A 27,065-nucleotide genomic window follows, 5' to 3' on the forward strand; every position below is an offset into this window, starting at 1 on the left:
GAAGCTAATCACGTTATTCGCATAGGTTTTGCTGCAATATATCAGTTCGATAAAACAAATGTTAATGAAGAGTAATCGATTTAATAGATACATTTACTGGATGTATTTCGGTAGCAGAAATGTCTAGCAAAGACTGTAACAGCTGCAATATAGGTATAAAAGCTCTATTTTGAATATTTATTAATTTTAATACATCAATTTGAAACATGAATTAGGCCAGGTCATTAACCTTCTTACAAAATTTCAAATTATCACTGTTTTGCCTTTTCAATAATTTACTTTATAAATGTTTTTCTCAAGTGCTTCGTTCCAGATCTCTAGTAAGTCGAAATTCTGGAACTTTGGTTGTCATTAAAAAGTCAAGAAAAATCGCCATAGCTTTAGACAACTCAAGAATGATTATAGGCCTACAAAACTATGGTACGATATACATCTAATTCAATATATTGATCTATAAAGAATACTTGGACGTATCTAATGCAAAGTTAGATTAGTTGATAACAGTTTTGTTCATGTGAAAAGTATTTAGTTATAGTGATATAATTAGTGAAATTATCTGTTATTTAACCATCAATTAATTATATGGTCAAAATTTAAGGCATATTTACTAAATATCATACTAAACGTAGAAATGACCGGTATTTCTTCAAGTAAAATTGCTATCGATGGCGAACCTGATAAGTTTGTTGAAAGCTCTAATTCAGCAAGTTAGTATATTCTAACGTTTATGCCGGCAGTTATTGTGCTGATGTTCATTGCAATATTTGTAATACCTCCAGGACAGCATAAGCAAAAATACATACTAGTCATGTAGTAATATCTAATTCTCTTACTACCGGTAATTTTGAGCTTTCGTATCATTTCCAAAGCAGGAAACAGAAATTTCTTACATAGCTTTCAATTCACAATACATACTTTTCAATTTGTTGCATAGGTATATCTGAACAAAAGCCCATAATTATACTGCGTTTTCTAATATTGTTATTTGAATTACTACTTTGCATACATTTGGACAAAGTTTTTCAAGTTTAAATATGCTACTTTTTGCAACCGTATCAGTTCATATAATCCAGATGCAATTGTCTATGATGCACATATCTCACGTGCATTCTTCATTGAGAAAGAAATATCAAACAAATTTCAAATTGTCTCATTATCCCAAATGTTTTGAATATAGACCGTAGGAAAGGTTTTCCTAAGGCATACAGAATATTCGCAAATGCTGGATTGTTAATGAAAATATCTGTCTTAACCTTAGTAATAGTATTGTGATATACTGCAGTGATTAATATGACTAGACCTTTAAATCAGTCAATATATCCAATTTATTTTACTTAGAGAAAACTAGAAGTACTAAGGAGAAACAAGATAGAGTCTAATCATTAATTCTACGATTTCCTAGCTCCCTCTTCCTGTGGCTTAATTTCCTCAGCCATTTTAAATATTGTCTATTTTATACATTTACACTCAAATTCAAATTACAAATTTATGACCATTACACTATGTAAAGAATCAAATCTGAATCTGGATCATTAATACTAACGTTTTTATTGTATCAGAGATAAATACCATTACGTGAACATAACAGTTAGCAGTATTTAATTTCTTCAATCTAGGCAAGAAGAAGATTCAAATTGACAGCATTTTCTTTGAATCAGTAAAAATGCAAAATCGACGTAATCGAATTACAAATTTATTAAGCTTACGGAGAAAGAATTCTAATAAAATGGATTACTCACAAAATTATTCGAATCAAACAATACGAGGTAATAATCGAAAATGATTGCAAATTATTTAAACTCTACGATAATGATTGACTATTACACAATGAATTATCTGGTTTTAGATGTGGTAATAAAGAAAGAAGAGAAGGATTTATTGCCAACTTCAAAGGATCGTAATAAGTCTGGAAGAAGTAATGAATTGCTTATTGCATCGTCAATTAGTCATGAATTAAAAGGTTAGTTCTTGTGTAGATTGGCAAGTGAGTGAGTATTTTCTAGTCTTTCTGCTCAATTTTTGCTTTCATATTATTATTAACTACTTCAACTTGTATTAAATCTGAATCCAGCTGTCAATAAAGCAAATATGCCGGCGCTTGAAAGCGAAAAAAAATTGATTAGTCAAGAAATTAAAAGTCCATTTTTACCACTGCAAGGCTGTACTTCCAAAAATCATCAAATGAGAGAAATCTTTAATCAAGCTGGAATACAAATTGGATCACAATATTCTGGTAAATGGAGTATAATATTCATTTAGCCTATTCAATTTATCAGAATGGTTATAAAAAAAAGTTACAGCTTTAATGCTTTGTCAATTGTACAATTTAGAGACGATAAAATGTGAGAAATTATCGTCATCGAATCAACATAGTGATTTGAAGAAAAGAATAGACACAACTAATGACTTTAAAGGAATAAAAAGGAAGAATATTGCTGAAAATTTAGGTCTGAAGTACTTTTATATTCGAGTACCGACGTAGATTATAGACTTCTCAATAGTAGTAGAAGTTTCACTTGCATTTGCATAAAGAGAAATTTCAACCAATTTATTTTTTACATTTTTGCCTATGAGCAGAAAGAATGACTAAAAACCAATTTTTCGAGGGCCCAAGAAAGCAGAATGATCAACTATTTAGGACCAATGTGATAAAGAAAAGATTTCTAGGCCCTAATTCCTCGGATCAATGTTGCGATCTGAACTCGTCGTTACATACTTCTGACAATAAGGCAGAGCATCAATTATTTCTGAACGTACGCGAAAAATATCACGTTAAGAAGACCATCCGAAAAGATTCGAAAGCAACCTTCGAAACACTAGATACATTGACAGTTTGTAACAGTCACAACAATGAATGTGTTAAGAAAAAATCTTTAACAAAGGCTATAAAAAAAGAATTAGATCTTGAAACTTGTTCAAGTCATGACGATTACGCAACAGAAGCTACGCCGGATCCAATAACTAAAGAACTAGAAATTAGAAGAAATAATGATCATCTTAACTGCTTAGGTGGTGCAAGGAAACTTTTGCTTACTTCCGCAGACGACATAATCACCTCAAAGGTGTTTAATGAAAGTAAGACTGGAATCATTGAAAAAAAGTCTCTAGCTGTAGTTTTGGAAGATCTATCGTCTGTAATGGGCAGCTGCTCCGAAGAGATTATTGAAACTTTAGCCAAAGCTTCGGAACAGCAATCGACAGAGTCATCAGATACTGCTAGCTATGAAATTAGTACGACAAGCAGTTGTATAAGTGCGCCTACTAATAGACAGTTTAACGTTCCATTGCCCAAGCATTTGAATGGCAATGATCATGTTGAAGACTGCAGGCTAGATACAGATGCAAGCAACCAATTAGGACCTGAATTAGCTCAAAGTGCAGAAGAAAAGGAAATGATTCTGTCTTCTACTCACTCGCTGTCTAATGAATTTTCCAAAAATGAAATATATGATACGTATTACGATGATAGTAGCGATTCTACTATTTCAGATATTATGGATGAAATGGCAGAAAGCAGTAAAAATCTACTAGAAACAAGAGCGCTATATCGCAAGGCTGAGACAGAATCTTCCTCTACTGTCTCTGAGGATACACTATTAAATCTTCAAATAAAAAACGAAACTGATAGTAATATGGCAAAAGCGGATAAAATTCCGGCTATGATGCCAGAATTAAAAGCTTGCAATCATCAACCTAAACAAAATACTACAATGCCATACATATCTGAATTACATGAGTATGAGGATGATGAAGCATGCAATACCGGTAATATGAAAATATACTATGTGAAGAAAAGTTGCCATAACTAGTTATATCATCTTGTTTGTAATTTTATTATGCCTCTTTTATTTCTATAGTTAATGTTTATTTTCTGTTTCTTAAGTACATTTAGTTCAGCAGAAGGAGTCGCTTGTTTCGAACTCATCAGCAGAAGTACTACTACAAGATATTGGTCAAATTGATGAAGCAAGAAATCGAGAATTACCGATACTGTCGGATGACAATGATGATTCGACAGTTTCAAGTAAGTTACTGAAAATGTTAATATTACCTTATTATTTCATATTGGAAGAATTTTACTGAAATGATAAATTAATCAGCTATTCGTATGTTCTTTCTGGTGTAAAGATCTTTCATTTGAAGTCTGCTCTCAACCAGGTAAATCTCCTTCCACCAGTAATAGAGATATTTTATTTTAAGACTTTGATTTTCATTTTATGCAATTAGATCCAACGCCAGAAGGTAATCTTAGTCGAAGCCTATCGAGAGATAAAGGCATGCACGGTATATTGCAAGTAATTTTGATAAATATGTGTCGATAATACGTTAAAGAGGAGTTTTATATCAAAAGTTTCAATTTTGGCATGCTGGACATTATAAATGATTAAAAATGTCGGATTAGCATAAATTTATTTTACCTTATATACTACAGATGATCGCATTAATGAAACGGTTAAGAAGGAAGATTCACTACGAAAAGAAATATCGAAAGAGACTACAAAAGCAGGTAAAAACGTTTTATACCTTAAGAATATTTTAGATTAGAATTTTGAACGCAGTCTGACGATCCCTTTTTATTAGATGTAGGTGTTGCCGTCGAACTACATGATCACGACTACAGCAAAATAAACATATATCTATCAGGTAACAAAACTAAACAAACTCGTCTCCATTTGGTGTCTTAAAACATAAATACTACGTAATTTCTAGTACGATGAAAAGCATTAATCGAGAGATTTCAGTAGTATAGGAATATTTGTGGTATCGCAAGTTGTGTTGATTCAAACTTTCTTATAATGTAATATACTAAACTAAGTTTTGAATAGATGCTAATTTTATTTTTCAGCCAATAAGGATGCTGACTTAGAAAGATTAGCTAAACTAAGAGGTTTGGATATTAATGATGTCATCGCTGCATATAGTATGACAGAACTGGCTTTAGAGGGAAAAAATAAAGCCAACGACGAAGGTTAATCGAGGAAATGTATTAATAAATTGATTTAGGATTTCAGACATCTTCAACTGGAAAGGATTATAGAATTTTTAAATTTTAGCTGAATTCCTCAATTAAGTGCAAGATTTGATATTTAAATGATTTATTTTGCTATGTGTAAATAGTTAAAATCTTTCCTGAACGTTAATTGTATGATACCTAATGGCAGTGATTCAGTAATTAGAATGAAATCACGATCATTGGCACTTGAATGCCGGAAAAGATTGAAAATCTAATTGCTAGTAATCACTTGTGCTGGTAATCAGTTGCGATTGCTAGCATTAACAGCGATTTCATTCCCAATTTCTTAAAGTAGACAGATATAGCTAAGCTTACATATGTTCGTAATGATATTTCTTGTGCTTACTTACATAGCAAGATCAAATGTGTGCGATAGTGATCATCTATCTGAAAACATGCAAAAGGCTGGCATTTGCATTAAAGATGATAAAGGTATCATAACATCTTAAGAATAATACTTTTTAGCTTAATAGATGCTAGGCATGAAAAAAAAATTTGAAGAAACAAATCCTTTCAAAAGCTCCTCAGTTAAGTGATAAATTGATTTTAAGGTAGCTAAATTATTTCATTATAAAATTTCAGCTGCGATTGTTCGGTATCAAAGCGATGATATTTCTGACGATTCTTTCAGAACGTCCGATCTATATGCCCTTAAAAGTAAGTAATTTGATGATATTATCTGCAAAATAGCAAGACTTGATGAAAAATTACGCCATAAAATCCTGCAACTGCTTTTACGAAAATGATCATATTAAAATAAATAAATGAAGGTAGATATTTTTCATTTAAGCGATAATCTGTTCAATATCCAGCACATAACCGGCTTTATTTTTTATTTCTTGAAAACCAAAATATAATTCCTGAATAAGCTGAATAAATATTCAATATTATTAATAACTAAAATTGACTTGAGAACAAAATTCTGTATTGTATAAAAATGAAAGGCTAAATCTCAGCTTGGATTAACTAATTATGCTAATTTTGAATAGAAATTTGAAAAAAACATTCATCCAAATAATTTCGAATATTCTGTGCATACCGTAGTATATGTTATTCGGATTTTGAAAAATTTGACTTGCAATCTTAATATCTAGATCTTATTCTATTTTAAGATATATGCTCATCAGATTCTTATAATTTCGTACACATTCATTTTAAATACTTTTAAATTTCGGAACTTGCAGTCGCTTAATGAATGCACTTGATAACTAATCAGACAATTGGAGGTCATATTATGACCATTTTAGTCTATCCTCGTTTCAGTTACTGTAAGCTAGTTTTGCACTAATTTAATTTCTTAATTAGTATAGGCAAGTAATTGGTTGATGTTGATATAACTTTCATTCTAATAATACCAGCTAATATCCTTCCTGATTGAAGAGATACTCATGATCTTGAAATCTACAGCACTTCAACAATTGCTTCATAAATTGTCAATGCTGTGACCTTATGCTTTTCATCCACAAAATTCTTGATTTGCCATGTTTACTAGTAGACAATGCTCAAGAATCCAAATTCGTTTCTTTTAAACCGTATCCATCTTACAAAGCTACTGATACAAGTCCAAGTAAGCATACATGCAATAAGCAGGAAAGCATGATGCATTCGCGTAAAGGTATTATCATACGAGCCGCGTTAGGAAACATAAAAATGTTACAGAATATTATAACTAAGTATATATTTGATAGAAATCTAGGGGCTAACTATTAATAAATTCTATCATTATCACAAATATTTGGAACAAATAGTGAAATTAAACGATCAACATGATACGATAAGTGCAAGCTGTTTGTTTAATCTTAAACACGAAGAAAGTCGGACGCCTTTACCTGCTAGTATGATTGCTTGTATATATATATAATTATGAAGAAAACTACTAATTGTAGAGATTTGAATAAACCATAGATCGAAATCATTCGCTATTTTATTATATCATTTAACGAGCTGCTAATTGCATTTATAAATGATAGATTACTTAAGTCAGGAAGAAGAATTGAAAGAAAATTTTTATCCACAAAGGAAATCGAAGGACCTAAATCATAAGACAAACAGTAAAGATGCCAACGATTCTAAAGGCAAGAAGCAATTCGACTATCAAGTATTTTTAACCCGGTTTCTAATAATAATTTGCAAAAAATATGACGAGTGAGCTATAGTCAGATGGCTTCAATTTTGGATAGTGTAAAATTAATTATTTTACCGGCATACATCACTAGATTCTAACTTACTTTGAATTTAACCTTTTAAGAGCTTTACTATGACAACGTAACGTGCCTATCACTGTTTTTATTAATGAAATTTAACTACTCGATGCAGTATTTACGTGTAATTAGAAGCAACGATTGGGTTTGGAAGTTATGCGATGTTTTAAAAGTGATTTATACGAGATACTGCATCAAATGGAACTATACTTGAAGCTTAAATTCGTTCGGCATTGAAGATATTGCCTAATGAAACAAAGAAAAGTTTTAAACAATAACTTTATACCCTTATTGATTAACTCGTGATGTTAACCAAATTGTCCATGTAACTTCAAAATTGTTATTAAAGTTATTTACGGATTTGATAGATTATCCATATTTTTCGACGATTTCCTGTCAGAATGGAAGTCAAAGTGCAGTAAAAGTTTACGATACACAGCCTAAAGCGCTTGATTCCAAGAACTCCGAAAAGGAAAGTGCTAATACATCTTATGGCGGAGGTATAGCGAATGGGATAATCTCTAATTGATGGCAGCTATTATTTTCAATAAAATCAGCCGTGTGCAAGTGCTATAACGGGATTTCATTTGGCCAAATTGTATTATCTTTAATTAGTAATTATAAGACGTAGAACTTGTTGATTTACTCTGCATAGTTAGCGTTAGTAATTGCACTGGATAAATTATTTAATATTAGGAAATTTAGTATTATTACAGTACTTACTAGACAAGCTCGATATATTTAAGTCTTAACTGCCTTGAATCAAGCTAAATCTGGACAAATCTTGAATGACAGTTTATCTAGGATAAATATGGATGTTTGTTAATATTTTCGAATTACTACACTGCTATTATTATATGTAGTAAAAGAATACATTTAATTTATCTAAATATATACCTGGAATATTTAGGTACTCCCTCATTACCATCATCAATCCGAGCGGTTAAATCTGGAATACCAAAACCAGCAAGTTTGTTTTGTTCTGTGAAAAGATTCTATTCTACTAAATTTAAACATGTTTGTTTGCTTTTGAAACTTCACTCATTCAATGTTCACAAAATTTATCAAATATTTACCTAACAGATTTCAACAAAAATCATGAAGTACTCTCTAATAATAAAGGTAAAGTAATGAAGTAGCTACTGCTTCCAGTTGTCGATAAAATGAGTAGACAATGTTCATGTTACATAGGAAAATTTTATCTCAAACCTACTCAATGTTTCGTAGAAGATTTGATTTTAAAAATACTTAACATCACTATTAGATGTAGATATATGCTCTTTATTGCACATTATGAGTTATAATATTAGAGTGGTAAAAATAAGCAAAAGTGGATCAACATTCACTTTTAGTGTTTCGAAGTCACAAAATCTAAATCTACATGCTATTTATTTGATAAGCTGCGGCAGTAGAAGTGATAAAGGATTACCGGCAGCAATTAGTTCCGGCATTTAATGAAAGCAACAAAGATCAAACCAAAACCCAACAGCCTCAAAGTAGTGTCATTATTAAAAAAATTTAGATGTGTTACATCATTATTTTTAGAAAGTCAATACTGTTTTCACCTAACTTTTAACGATAGAAATCATAGTTCATCGTCCAAGGCCGATTTTGAAGCGCAGCAGAAGTGATCCTGTCGAAGATTCTGATGCAATGCTAATCAACGGTACTATTCCAGCGCTAAAGCGTGATAAACGCGATAACTGGTCTGAAGATAATAGTAAACTTCTAAGTAAGCTGCACGTTTAATCATTTATCAGGGGATTAAATAATTTCGACCAAAACATTTGTTTACTTATGCTTGTAATTATTAGCGGGCGATGCTGCAATAGTAAGCGAAAATAACCGGATCAAGTCTAAGTCAAGAGGTAAAGAATTTTGTAATCTGGCATGACAGATTCTACTGTAGTTCTACAGATTGTCGTCAGATAAAACCATTATTAGTGATGAATAAGCTTTTACAGATTTAGTACGAGCAACTAAAAAGCTATATTAGAAAAGTTCTTGGCAGATACATTGTGCTTATTGAATAATAGAAGTTTAACATTTGCTAATGCGGTGCTGATAAAAAGATTTACGTAGGCTTAAATTAAGGAACTTAAACTAGTTGCTAGATTATTACACTGTTACTATCAATCGTTTGAGAACATCCTTTTATTCATAGAAATTAATTAATTTGCTTTACGGTTAAAACATACCAAGGTAATGAAAATCTGTTGCTTACGGCCTAAATTGTCCATGTTACAGATGTTAAAGTTGAAAAAGTCTGGTCACTAGCTGAAAAAAATTCTGTTTCCAATTACCAGGAGTTCTTGAAAACAGAAGGAAACGATATTGGAAAATTTTCAGGTCGAGGTCAATATTTTACTGAAATAACGATTTCAACACCTTTCTGTCACTGCTTTATATGGCATTGCAGTAAAATTAAAATAGTTGATGTTTGGATTTTATAGGAGATACAACAACGTGGAGTAAGCTTGGTCGATTGGACAATACATTAAGAATGAGATTGATTCAACTGAGTGTATTCAAGTCTTCAGCTAATATTCCAGTCAGTTTGATTAGTATCCTGTGGCAAGAACATCCTTCGGTTGTGAGAAATGAAATTATGATAATGGAGAGGTATCATTTCGTTAAATACTACTGGGAAGATGGGAGGTGAGAAAGCGATGGCCAACAAATCTAGACGAAATTGCTTTGTATCTTCCATATTGTAAATGTAGAGTTACGATCAGAAAATACTAAGTTGGATTGTATCTGCTTACAGTATTATTAAAGCATTAGAAAACTGCCACTTTTAAATGAGAGGAATGTTCTAAATGCACTTACTGCCTTTTAAATGGCAGAAAATATTCTAAATGTACTTACTGCATTACCAAATGTACGCTTTATTTTATTTTAAACGATACTTCATGTTAAAATAATTGTATATAACAATTAACTTACTACAGAAAAAGTAATCGTGATTGATTCAAAGTTGACCGTTTGCTTTTTAGTATCTGATAGCAATCATAATTTAATGTATAGAATAGATCTGTAATTCTACTTTGATAAACTATTGATATGACTTTATATAGAGAATTTTGCAAAATTGATGCGGCTATAGTCGATGATCTTCGAGAGCTCCATCCGAACCCTAGCTACTCAAATGAACTTTTAATTAATCGTTGTCAATTACGATTTGGTCGAGACTTGCGCATCATGGAAGACGATGGATATATGTACCAGCATATTATTGAACATGCTCTTACAGCGAAGAAATCGTCTATCGCTATTCATTTATTGAATGATATTAAATGGATTTCTGCCAAGATTAAAGCTTGTGGAAATATTATGACATTACTAAAGGACTATGCAAAGTGTGAAGAACAACTAGATTATATGGTAATTCTAAAATCTTTTACAAATATGTGACAGCACTAGTTGCTTTTCGAGTAGAAGAAACTGAATCGCATTCATAGCAGTATCTAAACGAACGCTTGCTCATTATTATGCAACAGAAATCCATTGCTAATAGAGGCCAAATATTTACTTAAAATTTATAAAATTCAAGTAGTGATTTTAAAATTTCTGAATTTAAATATCGGTATGAAACTTAATATCTAAGCAGCACATAACTCTTTCTTTGTTACATAAATCCATTACTTCTTCGTAGTTTATTTGCTTTAATTAAGACATAAATTTTAATCAGTCGTCCCATCTAACAGAATTAATAACAGCACCTTAATGCTTGTCAGTACACTATTGCACGGAGCGCAGACTAACTAATGAACTTTAAACCAACAAGCAAGTTTGATTATACTAATAGTTAATTATGGAGTATAAAAGTAAATAGTTAGTTCCTCCCGGCACCTAATGATTCTGATAGTACACTTATTCTATAATTTAAAATACTTCTATTTATTTCAGCAATGGCTAGAATTGCGTGATTTATGCCTTTTCTTCCGTCGACATGGTGCGTTTGTAAATGCTGCAAGTACGAACTTGATTCAATTCGTGCTTAATCATACCAGCGATGGTGCAACTCATAAAAGGGCAATAAAGGCTGCTTTAGAGTGTAAACGTGAAAATCATACATTATATTATTACCAATTAATGTAAGCTAATGTAGTGATGGATCTATCTAGAATTATTATCATGAAATTCACAGTTAAAATAGAATAATGCTTATACGATGGAAGTTATAACCTAATCTTTCATGTTAACATGATTCATTTTAAAGAGGGCGTGACTTTGAAAGGATCAATCCTGTTTGGCTGCAGTGCTTAGCACTACCAACTACACTTCAGGGCATGTCTATACATTTAAGATGCTCTAATCCTACACACACCAAATTTAGAGTTGCTCTAAGTGATGAAAGACAAACGAGAGTAAGTTTAATATTTTGATTTTTAATGATAATATGAATCACTTGTGAATGGTGCCGACGTTTATTCCAATTTTAATAATCCTAAAAAATCTTCCATTAGGTTGTAGATTTTAATACGTTTCTTGAAAAATTTAAAACTGACTTAACTTGCCCCAGTAAAATATCTCCAAATGGTCAAATTGTTGCCTTTGTAAGTGTAATCATTTTAGCTGTTCCGCTTATTTATGCATAAATATGTTAAGAGCAGCAAGTAAACCTCATAATTTTATATCCATTCATGTTTGCAAACTTTATTACATTTAATGTAATTGCAGCTCAGCTATGTTGTTTTAAAGATTTCTTTTATATATGTAAGTTTGCTCGTGAAATATACGTCAAGATCTCATTTGCGTATCAGCAAAGCAAAACTTCAAAAATTGATTGACAAGATCTTACCTGAAACACATAGCTACATCTACAAACATTTAATTGCATATAACGGAAAATAGAATTGGCGATGAAGTACCTTATATTCCATGATTAGTATTTTAATAATTGCTTTTTTAAACATAGATGGATTCTACTTTTTCCTGGCAAGCTTGGCATATCGACAGAAAGCGCAATATACCATTTGTAATTAATGGGAAAGGAACAAACTCTTTGCATTGTTCCGAACTAGAATTTTCACCTGCACAGCAAATTTCTCTGGTGTGCTGGATGAACCTGCATGTGGAAGTTAGTATTGAACGTCATCATAATTGATTCTAAGCGATATTTATATCGCCAAATGGGTAGAAAACTGTAGCTTTGCTAATATCAGAATAGAGACTGATATTGCCATTCCGTATTGCTGTATCCGTTATATTATTAACTTATAACTTATTATCCCAGTTTGTATCGATGGAGATCATTTCATCTAGATATCGTTAGCATAAATGCAAAATAATTGTTACTAACATTCGTTCCTTGCACTCTTCTTTTTTATACAAGGTATGGTGTCTAAATGGTGATAAATTTCATTTGCGACAGAAATGGAATCCACACGCTCACGATATACAATTTTGCCAGTTTCATGAAAATGGGACTAAATTAGTTACTTATAGCATCATTGGTCAGTCTTATCAGCCTATTAATAATCCTCGTTACATTTGTCCCACAGTTTCTAAAGCGGGATGGCAAATAGAACTTAAAGTATGGAAAATTTTATAGTTGTTGCTGATTAGCATTAATATCTTTATAAAGTGTGCCATATAAGCTTCTATTAATTTGAGAAAGGCCAAAGCCATTTATTTTATTTGTTAATATTGAAATTAAAATTAAATGAAAAATTAATTCAACCAGACAATCGAAAAATTAAAATGACATTTATAACGTATATGAATGAAGTGGTTGGCAGTGCTCATTTTACATGTTACACATATTATATAATTTACCGCTAGCGCTTTCATAAGATATTTCTTTTCAGTTTCTATACTCTTATTTTAGAAGTTTCCTTGCTTTAATGTGCTTAATTTGCCAAATATTAATTACCGTGCAATTGCAATAGGCTTGGCAGTTAGAATCATTCAAGCAAATTGATTGCTTGGAATTTCATTTTGCACGACGCAAATCTCGTGATCAAGGATGGCCTACTATTACTTTTCAGCTTCAATGTGTTAAGTACATTACAAAGCAATTAGCTGTTGTTGATATCGGTAAATCTGTTGATCAACATTGCTATCATTGTATAAGCTTGCTTAAGCATTCTTATAAGCAAGCGATTTCATTAAAGAAGAAACTATCTACCAATTACCAATCCAAGCTACTAGATGAATTAGTAAACTTGCATGTTTCTGACGATACTCTTTTCCTCCTTGGTGTGCGATATCGGGAAATTCTAGTGAGTTTTTTTTAATTTATGTGACATTAAAAAATACTAGAAAGTTGTCTAATTAGTCTATTTGAATGTAGTAAATCGAATTTAATAGGAATCTACTCAATAATTATAATCTATAATAGAAACCTAAGTAGGTTAAATTTTAAGATATCTTAATTCCATCACTATAGTACTACAACTTCAATCTACATTTTGAATATTTTTTACCTGTTAAATTTACCACATTTCTTTTACAGCTTTATACCCGCCACGATAACACTATTTCTAGGTACCGTCAATTAAAACTCGATGTCGATCCCATAAAAAATAGTGTGCAATTCGTGACTGGAGGAAACGAATTTGTTTATGCGGACGCCAATAAAAGAATTTATCTTATTGCTGCCGAAGAAACACCTTCGTCCTATCCATGTAGTCCGATCAACAGCCAAATCAAGCGGTCACATGGTAGTACTTTACAGTCTGAAAGTTGTGCATTTATAAATAGTTCTGTCACTTTCTGTAGCATTATTAAGAACAAAGAACAAACAATCCTACAGGTGAGATGATAATTCTGAGATAGTGGTAAGGAGTCATGATGATTTAACAAAATCTTTCTTGCCTTCTCGGAATAGATCTATAAAGGAGAGCCATTGCAACTAAGTTGTCAAGCAGAAATTACAGCTCAGCAAAACTTACATAAAAATCTACATTGTTACTTATTTGACGAGTGGTTTTATATTATCGTTTCTTACGAACTCCGATGTGAAAGTAAATCATGCTCTGCAAGTATAGACACAGTTCATGCACATTTTTATATCATTGTAAGTTACATAAAATGCCGTAATTCTTGCTACCAGCTGTTGATAGTTAACGTTTAAAACATAGATAATCAAATTACCCATTGTTGGCTATGTAATTATAGATTCTTATACCTAAATAGTAGCTGTTCTTAACTAAACTTTATTTGCTATGATATAAGTATACCATCAACGCTCATCCACTCCTATTTCAGGCTAAACACTTAGATAACATTAAAGATAATGTATGGACGGCCAGAAATCGACTACCTGTTAAAGAATTACCAACTTTAGGGAGATGTAAATATCGGATAAGTGATAACAAGCTGATAGTTCTTCGATCGACCCATACTACGGTAAATTAAAGCTCTACATTAGTAATTGGTCTAGCACCATTAGTTTCAATAAATGCTACTATACCAGTGTTATTACCGATAGGTGGTGCATTCTGCCAATTGTAGTAATAATTTCTTTCACTGAATAATTATAATCAATCACGACAAGCTCGAAATTGTTGCAAAGCAACATAATGTATGTAATTTCATATTCTAATTAGGAAAAACAACTAAACTTCTACTAGCTAGTTTGTCGATATTTGAATGCTAATAATCTAGAATTAAAAGATTAAGTTTACAAAATTGAAAATTCTATAAATAATATAAGTGTATTCCTAACCTGAAACGTGTAAAATATTGAACTATCTTTTCAAATTATAGTACATGTTTGTATGGCTGATCGACTGCTGTAAAGGAGAGACAATAGCAACTTATTTACTAAATAATTTTACTGCGTCAAGAATTATTTATTTTACTAATCAGTATATTGTTGCATATGCAAACTTGAACACTACGTTTACGGTAAGCCATATGGTCTATCGACTGGCCAATTTTTAAGCTTCAATAAACGACTCTAACATATAGTTTCATTCGGAATTAATTACGCAGGTGTGGAAAATAGATGACAAATCTATCCAGTTGTTAGATAAACTTCATAAATATCCTTGCCATGAAAGCAAATTATCATACGGCAAATTAAATATAAAGGGTTTGGAATCTTCCTTAGATTGTGTACGATTATCTGAGCGCGCGCATACCGAACATTTTGGAAATTGGCACCTAGATATAAGGAGAAATGTTAGGTTTCAACATTTATTTGAAAATTTTAAGCCTACAGCTTAAAAATTTCTTAATCTAAAATCTATGTTTTGCATAAATTATGTAGGAATTTGATAATACAATAGAAATTTGTCGAGTACAAAATTGCAATCGGCAATTAATTCAAGTAGTTAATCAGAAGAATGGCCATTTTTTATTCTTCATAAGAAATGGATACGAATTTTCGGTAAGTTACATTTGCGTAGGATTTAACTCAACTCTTTACGCTTATATACGTATTTTAGTTTAGGAAAGTAGCTATTTTTCTTGTTACAACTGATACATATTTTAAATACAACCGAAAAAATCTAGAGTTACTTGGTAATTTATTTGTAATAGACTTTTATTTTAGCAGTCGCTAGTAATCTTACATTGTAACAATGCAATTTTATTACATTGAATAATTGAGTTATCATGTAAATCAACTGAAATTATGCTATGTAAGGACTTTTGCTAATTTCTAGCATCGAAATATTAGTAAAATTGACGCAATTATCTTCACTAGATGTTTGATATGGGTCCTAGTCTGGCTTTAAAAATATTCTATGGCCAATTCTGCTATCCTACTGTACCTATATCGGAGTCGAGTATCGCATGGTGCAATAACGAAAGGTACCTAGCCGTTTATAATTACCATGGTTTGCAACTCTATGATATACATCAGGAGACCTGGTGCTATGCCATTGAAACGGATTACGTTAAAAAATATGCGAGAAATAGTAAAGACACTCCAAACTCTGATTATATTTACCTCAAGTTGAGCGATAGAAACATTCTAATGTGTAGTCAATCGAGAAATTGCTACTTTATTAAGCTCATTTATTTTCATCAACGCAGATTTTGAGCTCATGCTTAGGTAATTAATGTTGAACATATTATTCAGTCCGTTTCCTATACATTTGTGAAGATAGTATCATTCGGGAACAGTTTGCTTATTATTTTTAACTTGATAATCTTCTAAACCAGTTGCATGGGCTGCAAAATAAATGTACCAGATATAAATGCCTAACTGTCAATATTTATAGCTGGTAACTGTTTATATTTGATAATGTTTAAAACTAATGTAAATAATCAATACTGATTAATACTATGGAATTACTCATTTATCTAATTTTAGCAGTTAGTACAAAAATAGCTCCGTAATTTTAAATTAAAATAGATTTCCGAAAATGTGATGAACGAATATACTTGTGTGTTATCGAAATAAGTATATCATATTATTGTCTCAAAATGACTTTAAATTTCATGTAACAATTTTCCTTTGCTGCGATCAAAATATTTCTCGTGTTATTTATTACTCTAATATTACAGGTTTAGAATTATTCAAATCCGTAAAATATAGTATCTAGCCCTTTACATTTAAAATATGATAATATGACAATATTATAATTATTAAACTTTAAATCGCTCAAAATTTCGACTATACTAACTAGGACGTAAATAAACGTAGGTTTATATTTCTTTCGGAAATCCTCTTTGTTCATTTTTACACTGTTTGATCTCTGATTCGTAAGTTCATTTTTTATCTTTGACAGTCTGACATTTCAAGGCTGCAATAATAATAAATAACACAAGCTATTTTCGGCTAACTTGTAGTTTAATGAACACCAAATTATATTTCGAACTCTATAATGCAGACAGCTAGTTAGAAGTTTTTCTTTTGCGTTATACAATGAACTATCACATAATCTATTACCTTTAACTGTTTATGACGAGCTTAGGGAGTTAAAAAACTAATAAAACTTCTACTATACCAAAACATAGTTGGTTGAATAAGTAGTGTGTTGGCTAATGATGTGGTTTCTTTTGCGCTATACGATAGACTACCTTTTCATTTGCTAAATTCAGCTGTTTATTTCAATCTCAAATAGTAGCAAAAAACAATAATATCTTTACTGTACTAAAAATATTGTTGGTTAGACAAGCAATTTGATTACTGCGGATATTCTTTAAAGTTCTGATTTTTTTCTTATAACCAAAGGTTTAATTTTCACGGTATACTTACGAATATTAAGGTAAACTGAAGAATCCCAGCATACTGAACACGATTATTTTTCTATTAAAGTCATTTTCCTATTCATCTTCATTCGTATAAACGTGAACCCATCAGCAGTAGAATTTGAAAATCTTTGCCCTATAGGTTTTAGTTTAATACATTATTTATTTCCTAGATGTAATACAGTAATGCTACAAATATCGAAAAGTAGAGATGTTTTAAAGGTTACAAAAGTGAAAAGCTAAATGCTTAACTATATAATTTATTAGTCTTGTCTACATGTTAATTATTTTATGCTATTACTCAGTAAACATAAGATACTAAATAGGAGTTTAGCCTCACATGTGAATAGGTTCAACATGTTCTGATCATTTATCTTTCATATACATCTATGACAAGACAGTAAAAATTATATAAAATAAAACTACTTTAAAGCACTTGATGATGAGAAATTATTACAGAACCAGTACAGCATTTAGTTGGCTCTAAATCAACCGATAACAGTAATTAGTTTCTTGATGTTTTTGAATTGTTATAGTATTAGTATTGCTCTAGGATTAATTAGCTGAAGTTACTAATTGCAACAGTGATATTTGCATCCTTTACTCAAGCATTTCCAATGAATTTATACTAATTAATGAGTTAAAATAAAATATAAAGTAATCAATTAAGATGGTTTTAGTCACTTCTTAAACATCCTTAAATTAGCGTAAATTTTGCGATATTTGTATGCTCGAATGTTAACTTAATTTGAGATATATATAGATAATGTTCACATTTATTATTTTTACCTATGCACTCTGATTTTATTACGCTTTCAAAGCAACGTAGGAACAACGAATTCCTATCATTTCTTGTGAAAAATATATAAATACAATCACTTAAACGCCCAACAAACTATCATATTTAATCCCTAGTATTGTTGAGAATATTGATCTGAGACAGGCTGATCATCTAGAGCACCAACTAATAATGCACCCACATTACAAGGCTCACCTATTAAGGAAAGAAGATGCAGAAATTTAGGATCAAGGAAAGAGTATCTAGAATCAGAATATCGAAAATCAGAATTTGTCTACGACAATCATCTCATATTACCTGTACCTACCTAATGTCGATATCTCATCTCCTAACGACTCCAAGATCGGATTTTTACCGTTCATGCTTTGATTACTTCTGCTACTTGATCTTACTGAATACCAATTGGAAAAGACAAATAGTCAAATTTTAGATATTTCTTCAAAACTAATTGTTGATGCTGATCTAGCAGCACCTTTTCAATAAAGGTAATAAGTTCAGAAGTTCCAACATTACTACTGGTAGAAAATAACTACGTTACCTGTAGAATTTCTACCGCTCTCTGTATGAGAATTGTCCACCACTGATATACTACTTGTACCTATAGAATATAAGAACGCATCATGATAGAGGATAAAAGTCAATAAAATGAAAGTTGGATTAAATGAGCGATTTCATGACCTCGTTGTTGATGACATGATACTGTATAATTAAATCAGAGACTTTATCTGTATTCATATTGCAAATTCCTCTTAACAATCACTAACTTCATGTAGTTAGCTAAATAATAAACATCTACCACACATCATACAACACTGAATAACTTTTACTCGAGATATAAACAGAACTAAATACTATTCCATGCAAACAGCGCTTAGTAAACGCCACAAATTATAAAGTTCCGAATTGATTTTCGCATCAAAATACAAAATGTAATTGAGTACTATATTTATATAAGCACATCTGTAATATTCAATTTTTAAATTTAATGTCATTGTAGCCTTAAATGCTCTTATAGATGAGAGGAGTGAGAGCTAATAATAATTATTGACTATAATAACTTGCCCACAAAAAAATTAAAGCCGAACTTAACACAAAGATCTATAGCTTCCAATATTGGTGATAGTAATGTATCAGATTGAAAATGTGTAGTGAGGCTAATGCTAGCGAGAATACATTCGGAAAATTCAGCGTAAAGATTTGAACGAATCAAAGCATCCATTGAATTCTGAACTATCTTTTATTAATAAATTGTTAAAGTCTATCTAATTCATTTGCCATCATATCGATATTAAGTTTATAAGTTACGAAATGATTATAAAAATCTCAGAAATAGCAAAATTCTTACATTTGGACTAATTACCTTCTGTTGAGCTTTGCTCTTCTCGTACAGATTGATTACGTTGCGTTGGACGTGAATTAACATCACATTGTGCGTCTAAGTAAATAGGTAAACCGAAAAAGATATACAGAGAAACTGTAACATAATTCATAATGAGTCATATTTATACTTGCAGACGCAGCACGATGACACATTTTCTCTACCAAATTCGTTTTTGATGTAGGGTTTGAGTTAAAAGCATTTTATCATTGGAAATTATTTTACATTAGTATGCCTATCTCATAAAATATACTGGCTATGGATACTTCAGAATATTGAGTTATATATCAGAATATCTGTTTTATTCATATATATGTTATATTACTGTATCAACCGTACTTTAATGTAAAGTACTGTTTGGAGATGGCAAAGTGCATCGAGTGAGAAATCAAACTAATGGTGAAAAGTAAGCGCAAATCGAATCGTACATGGTATCCTTCAATAAAACACCTCATTATAGGATTAGGCTTAATTTCTAAAGCTTTCAAAAAACTTGTATCCTAATCTATCATGAAGGTTTGGCAAATGTAAGACTGAGAGATAAATTTATGGTTGATTATACATTCTCAAATTTCAGTAGACTGGAAATTCTCCAATTTTGACAGTACCTTCAAAGCTTGATTCATCGCTACATTCGGATTCAGAATCCGACTTTTCGGCCCATCGCTCAATATCGGAGGTTTTTGCTACTAGAAAGGTAATCCGTGTCCATCGTTTGCCAGTGTTTTGCTTGTAATCTTTTAATACAAATTCTTCCTCTGATCCTGGTTTCGTGGTGATTTCATTAAAGTCAGGGTAAAGTAAAGCGTATTCACAAGAATCGTCAAAATCACTATCTTTGGAAGTAATGTCTTTTAGAGCTCTCTCTAATATCATGTCTTTACTACTTGATGGCAAAAGTTTCACTTGTCTTGTTTTGCCCTTGATCTTTTTGAATTCATAGTTACTATCAAGAATAGCCTGACCAATATTAATTGTCACCTCTCTCTCTCCTTGCAACTTACATCTTTTAGCTTGTATTCCCGATGATGATTGTTCTACAGACTCAATTTCATCGTCTGCATTTAGTATTGAGACTCTTGACAATGACTTATTCCCTTTTCTACGCAATAGAACTCCACAATTGAAGCAGAAATTATGAAGTTCGCTTACAACGGATCGACAACTAGCACACAACATGCTTTCGCTACAAGATGCGTCTAATAACGAATAGAAACTAGCATAAGGGTGCAAGAGGAAATATATAGTAAATTTATGTAATAAGCTATTTAACTTTGCTCCCAATGTTGCTTGATTCCCGATTAACTTGAGAAATATTTTATTTCCAATGGTTAATTTCATATAATTAATAAGATGGTGGCGCGCTAACAAAATTCACTTTGATCGAAACGCTTGTAATTTAAAGAATTGAAAATAGATAGATTGGCAATACTGTAGCCCTGATATTTTTCAGTAATTAAACGATGAATTCCAGTAGTATATGATACAATGCTATAGATATGACGGCGATGAGAAATTATGATACGCAAGTACGTCTCGCGTTTATAATTGTGGGGCAATAATTCACTTTACTGGCTAGCATGCAATCATCCCTACCTACCTACGGTAGTACCTTATGTTTAAAAGATCATGTGCACAGATTAACTATAAATCACACTTTGCTGTACACCATCGCGTGTTTGTGCCATACTTTATGGTACACTGTACACCTTAATGTGGCAGAAATTTTCAAACACAAGACACACTGCACGGGAGCATTTGATTCTAACTAATCCAGTCTGGAGAACAGTAATGATCGTCTTATCCAAAATAGGGCGGAATAAAAAATGCCTTTACAATATTAGCAAGGGTGTAGGGCGGCATAGAGAAAATCATTGAACTAAATTATTCATTAATTTTAATTTGGAGATCTCAACTATTGCTCCATTGCCCATCTATTACTAATACTGTACACAAGAATTGGCACCTCCGCCAAAACGATTGATCGGACTGCGTTCCATAATTTTGACTTTAAAACTAGAAGACTGTAATGTCCCAATATAAATTAAATCAGACATTCTTTTCAAAATTAATTAATTAAATTGGCAAAGTTACTCTGTAGAACAATGTCTCACTTAGAAACTGTGCAATAGTATATCATGCGTTGGTCGGAAATAGGTTCTCGTGCCGTATATAGTTGATGGCAATCTGTATCTGATCTCTAAGAAAAATTCGTTCAATCTTTGCTACGCTACTTGATCACGATTTCGAGAATTTTGTAACGTAGGAATTAACCTCCAAATAGAAACCATTTTTTTAATTCAACAATAAGTTACTAGGGTAACTTGGATGATGAACATTGGTCAAATTACAAAATCATAAAGTCTGGTATGAAGTATCCAATACCATCACCATGCACAGTCTTACAGTCTTTTTAGTAGCATGACGACGTTTCCATGCTAAAGCTAAATTACGAACATAGCACATGAACGGTTAGATGATCTATTAAATAGTGCAGATTAGAAAAACTTTCTGGGAAACAAGTAGTTTGTAGCTGAATAATTGTGATGAGAACTATTTTCATAGGCGCACGGAACTGCTACAGAAGCCAAGTATCATCCAATGAAAGCTTTCAATGCACACTAAATGCAATTGCAGACTGTTTATTATTGAAAACCTTGAATTTGCAGAATAGCGAATCTGCAATTCTCTAATCAGTAGTACACAAGAAACAATGCTTAGAACTTTTGATTATCGAGTTCTACGATATCGCAATATTAGAATGGCGACTTTATTATTACAAAGAGGCATCACAGATCGACCGCTTACGAAGAAGCAAACGTTTTTAAATTGAATCTTGGAATAATTTAGTTAATAAATAATCCTTTTTACTAGTTAAATAGGATTAACAAGATACGGATTTTGGTATTTGTTGCTAAAGTTTGCATATATCTTAGCGAGTACTTTAACTGTTAGCGTTTGATTTTAGCTTACATTATTTTCACGAAACCTTCCAACTCATAGTAACCGTAGAACAAATCGCAAGATCAGTCATGAACTAGCTAGAGAAGATAGAAATATCAAACTGTCACACTTGTGAAACTAAAACTATACCGTACTAATCTAATATAAGAAAGATTAGCCATGTCATTGAAAATTGTCGTTAAACATGTTCCGTCTTGCCAATTAGTAATTGATGATGATGGGAAATTGATAAAAACAAGATGCTAATCGATATCTACTAGCCTACGTCTGTGGCAAGATGTAAAATTTTTGAACGACAAACACCTATATTCATTCAATATTTTCAACCTGTCATATTCTTTTACAGTACTTATTGTTTAGCTGGAAGATGCAAATCAACTAATGCATTAATCAAATGTTATCAAAGACTAGTTGTAGATAGTTTGTCAACCACCGATACTGGATCATCTAGGCCTCATGTAATAAATGTAACTTTGACACGTAGAATCTGCATCATCTATTATTACATCAACAAAAAATTAGAATTAAAGATTGCTTTGTAGAATGGACCCGTATCAATGTCTCATCGTTTAAGTCAAGAATTCGATTAAGCGCTGTAAGAGGTGGAAATTCGCTAAGGGATTACGGCTCGTCCATTCTATTTATCTCGAACAAGTAATTTACAAACTACCGAAGGCAATTTACTGAAAGCGCTGATTTGTAATATTAGTTTATTAATGTATATTCTTAACATCATAATACAGTATATCCCATACAGGCAATGTTTTAGTGTCACCATATGAATACAGTAATGGATTTCTAGTTCTAGAGGCCATGATGAGGTTAATCTTCCAAACCCTGTAGAATTTTTCAATCACGATAAATCGTATCAAACTATGTTTAGAGTATCAGGACCAAAGCGTAAAGTTTGGACCTGAGCAGTAATTGAGCGTTTTGGCAGGTAAAATGCTTCGATCTCGACAACTGAACTTGCAACTAAGGAGTGAGTCTCTTCATAATTTCCTTCAGCTATCTTATAATTGAAGATACGGCAAATCGCAGTAGTAATAATAGTATACAAAAATGCGTTTGTATTGTAGAGAGGTAATAAAGATTGCAATTACAGTAACACCTTTGTCACCGTAAGCTTTTAGATGTTGTAATTTGCTGTAGGGCATTAGTGTTTAATGACGATCGCAAAAACAATGGCGATTAATGAATGCATTAAGCCAACAAGATATAATACTTTTATAACATAAACTATTAAATATATCTAGGTGAATCTAGTAGTTCATACCTATTACCCCCTTCAAAATACTTGGTAATTTTGTTTATTGCATGTTTTATTGTGCTTACAAGGGGAAATCTCTTTATTCATCGTTTCACAAAAAGTCATAGATTAAGTTCATGGCGAAGGGCTGCCGAAATGCATATGAATCATGTAACAACAATACTAAACGGTAAAGCATGTAGCGGTCAATATTGCAAGTTGATCAAAGTAATAGTTAAGCCATTACTTTACTCTAGCAACTCTCATATATTATAGCCATCTTACTCTTGTGATCGTTACAAATACTTCACAGCATGAACTCACCTTTATCCCTAACCTTAAAATTTCACAGAATGACTTCCATTACGAATTCACCGGAGATTATTTCTCCAAAATTAATTAGTTTAAAAGATACATAAAGCTGCGTCTCGTTTTTGACTTTGTACAGAATAAGCTGTTCATGGCTATTACTTATGATGTAAATAATTGAATTGCCTTTGAACTTAATCAATCATTCAAAGCTTATCGACTTCGGCTAGTTGTCATATTATTAGAATGTTTAACAGCCAGTATGAGTTCATTGACTTTTCCAATTTAAAATCCGAGAAAAATTCCCTAATAAATTAAACTAAATTAATCCATCATTACGTCTATGGTCTCGCAATTCCTACTATCTCATTCCCATTCTTAATTAAACACATTAATATTTTTTAAAACGTTATTTTAACTTTCTTAAATAATTCTTTAGACATAAATACGACGATTGTCTTAAATTTTGTAATGTTAATTACAGTAGTATTAACGGAAGTTGGTGCTGCAATACAGTGTCGAGAAAAGAAAGTATTTTTGGGATAGATATTATTTCTAGTGAACTAATAAGATAAGTTCATGCCCTTTTCACTTTAGAGAAACTCAATAACTACAAGTCTACGTAATTATCGTATTAGAAAATTGCTAAACCAGCAGCTAGTATTATGCACTTTGATACAGCACGAAACATTCACGTACTGTCACGGCATACTTCTACCAATTTCATTAAATTAATACGCTTCTCCATACATAAAATGATTACAGTATATTCGTATACTTTGATATTTTTTCCGTATTGATTAGTATAGCATGGAAATAAAAATGTCAATGTACTAATAACTAAAACGTGGAAATGATTTCTCCCTTACATTTCTTATAATATAGCGATGTTATGATCTGTAATTCTAAATTCTACTGAATATACATATTAAGGCATTTATCTACTACATTATTAAAGATAGCTTAAAATAGAGTGATCGCGATAAAGTAATTTGTCAGCAATGCTATTTATTTGGTTTATTAGGACTGTCATAATTATTCAGCACGTGATGTACAGAAAAATATAACAGCACATTTCATCGACTAATTCAGATAATTGGATTATAATTAAAAATAATTTATACGCAGAGCACAAATTAAATTTACCAACACATATATAATAGAACTAATCTTATTATTGCCTATCAATGCTACATTCATTCAATCAGTTACACTATTTTCCCCTTTAGATTAGCATCGATTGAAATGGTACAAGTAGCTTAGAATCCATTTAATTATTGGACATTATTTATGGCATTATGAAACAGCAAGAAATTTATAGCGTATAATTAATCAACTTCAATTTACAGAAATTCTATAACATACCTGTACCGAATAACATCTGCTTATATAATTTATGAGTAATTTATATATTTATATCAATGATATAGATTAAAATATTCAGATCTGTTTTCCTTTCTAGTTTCTATTACCTCTATTTCAATAGGTACTCTATTTCTAAATTCTTTCTTTACTTCATTATAACAGTTTAGCTTATATATCAACTATAGCTTATAATGATAATGTAGCCGATCATACAGCAAATACACAAAGTAACATTAAGTGTTTGTCATGAATGAATGGCTAAATTAAATTTCTAGGCATTTGCAAATAATCGATTTAACGTCTATTCCAATAAGGACCAATCGATTCTATACGTCTATTGAAATACTAAAATCTTCGCTATTTACTGCCTTACTATCGAGCAGTTTAGAGCGAAAATAGACAGCTCTCTGTAATATTTTACGGGCTTCTATATATTTTCCTTGCATTATGTGTATTGCGGCAATTTTTTTACAACTAGTAATAACAGATGAGTGATTTTCTGAATATATATTTGTTCGCGATTCCATGCTTTTTTTATAAAAATAAATTGCTTGATCATATTGACCTTGATGATAATAAACATTAGCAATATTTTCCTGGGTGATAACAACATATAAGCTTATTTCTCCTAAAATTTGTACTTGAATAATTAGACATTTATTGTACATTGATAAAGCTTCTTTATATCTTTGTTGATGGAGGAATATACAACCAATATTATTATATGAAGTAGCAACATCTAAATTGTGGTCACCAAGTATCTCTTGTTGAATATTAAGTGATTTCTGATACATTAAAAGAGCGCCTCCATACTTACACTGACTGTCATATATCCCACCAATGTTATTGTATGATATAGCTATATCGAGATTACTCTCTTCCAATGTTTGTCGCTGAATAGAAAGAGATTTCTGATACATAGCCAGTGCTTTATCGAATTGAAATTGTCGATAATAGATACATCCGAAATTGTTATATGAATTAGCAATACTCAAGCTATTATCGCCGAAAATTTTTCTTTGAATTGTAGCACATTTCTGCAGCATTTCTATAGCATAATCGTATTGGTATTGGTGATAGTAAATCAGTCCAATATTATTGTAAGATATAGCAACATCTAAATGATCTATTCCTGGTAATTTAAGTCGAATGTGAAGAGATTTTCGATACATGGATAATGCTTCTTCAAATTGAGACATACGAGAGAGAACATAACCAATCTCGTGATAAATATTAGCAACTTTCTGTTTTTTTGCTTTTGGTATTAGATCCAAACATTTCCTGTAATCATCTAACGCTTCTTTATACAATTCTTTCCTAGTCTTAATAAGTCCTTGATTATAGAAGCATTGAGCGAGACTTGATAAATCTTTCATTTTTTCAGCTATTTTTTGTGATTGAAAACAATTTGCTAAGGCCAATTCAAAACGAAATTCTTCTCTAAAAGTAATGGAAATATCCAGATAAATATGAAATCGAAGTGGATTGTTTCTCCGATTAGTCAAACATTTAGTTAGATCCAAAGCTTGATTAAAACATTCCCGGGCTTGCTGATAATTTTTCTTGTGATAGGCCCGTTTACCAGCCTTTCGTAAGGTCTGAGCTTGCGAAAATAGAGTCTGTTGATTACCCAT

General features: G+C 31.4%; 4 protein-coding genes across 4 annotated transcripts; 2 read left to right on the forward strand and 2 right to left on the reverse strand.

Moving 5' to 3' along the window:
* Positions 1 to 631: 631 nt before the first annotated feature.
* Positions 632 to 2,259, forward strand: TRIADDRAFT_52889 (uncharacterized protein; the record flags this gene model as incomplete). The annotated part of the gene is made up of 4 exons (XM_002109118.1): positions 632 to 707; positions 1,617 to 1,766; positions 1,847 to 1,960; positions 2,072 to 2,259. 4 exons carry the CDS (start codon positions 632 to 634, stop codon positions 2,257 to 2,259), a joined length of 528 nt encoding a protein of 175 aa, XP_002109154.1.
* A 323-nt stretch (positions 2,260 to 2,582) lies between these two features.
* Positions 2,583 to 16,130, forward strand: TRIADDRAFT_52890 (uncharacterized protein; the record flags this gene model as incomplete). Its single annotated transcript, XM_002109119.1, has 32 exons — positions 2,583 to 3,765; positions 3,884 to 4,024; positions 4,129 to 4,158; positions 4,228 to 4,284; positions 4,433 to 4,507; positions 4,847 to 4,969; positions 5,369 to 5,446; positions 5,597 to 5,671; positions 6,507 to 6,629; positions 6,985 to 7,112; positions 7,616 to 7,715; positions 8,126 to 8,185; positions 8,299 to 8,337; positions 8,798 to 8,947; positions 9,030 to 9,083; positions 9,463 to 9,570; positions 9,669 to 9,873; positions 10,293 to 10,599; positions 11,125 to 11,312; positions 11,438 to 11,585; positions 11,685 to 11,774; positions 12,137 to 12,298; positions 12,554 to 12,754; positions 13,110 to 13,442; positions 13,676 to 13,975; positions 14,051 to 14,239; positions 14,431 to 14,571; positions 14,932 to 15,072; positions 15,160 to 15,348; positions 15,437 to 15,556; positions 15,875 to 15,981; positions 16,034 to 16,130. 32 exons carry the CDS (start codon positions 2,583 to 2,585, stop codon positions 16,128 to 16,130), a joined length of 5,442 nt encoding a protein of 1,813 aa, XP_002109155.1.
* Positions 16,131 to 18,278: 2,148 nt separating this feature from the next.
* On the reverse strand, positions 18,279 to 20,885 carry TRIADDRAFT_52891 (uncharacterized protein; the record flags this gene model as incomplete). Its single annotated transcript, XM_002109688.1, has 5 exons — positions 18,279 to 18,361; positions 18,474 to 18,557; positions 18,705 to 18,764; positions 19,527 to 19,640; positions 20,153 to 20,885. The coding sequence occupies 5 exons, from the start codon at positions 20,883 to 20,885 to the stop codon at positions 18,279 to 18,281; spliced, it is 1,074 nt and encodes a 357-aa protein (XP_002109724.1).
* Positions 20,886 to 25,101: 4,216 nt separating this feature from the next.
* TRIADDRAFT_52892 (uncharacterized protein) lies at positions 25,102 to 27,065 on the reverse strand (the record flags this gene model as incomplete). Its single annotated transcript, XM_002109689.1, has 3 exons — positions 25,102 to 25,149; positions 25,539 to 25,579; positions 25,805 to 27,065. 3 exons carry the CDS (start codon positions 27,063 to 27,065, stop codon positions 25,102 to 25,104), a joined length of 1,350 nt encoding a protein of 449 aa, XP_002109725.1.

Source organism: Trichoplax adhaerens, genomic scaffold (genome assembly GCF_000150275.1).
Source record: "Trichoplax adhaerens TRIADscaffold_2 genomic scaffold, whole genome shotgun sequence".
In the NCBI taxonomy this organism is placed as follows: Eukaryota; Metazoa; Placozoa; class Uniplacotomia; order Trichoplacea; family Trichoplacidae; genus Trichoplax; species Trichoplax adhaerens.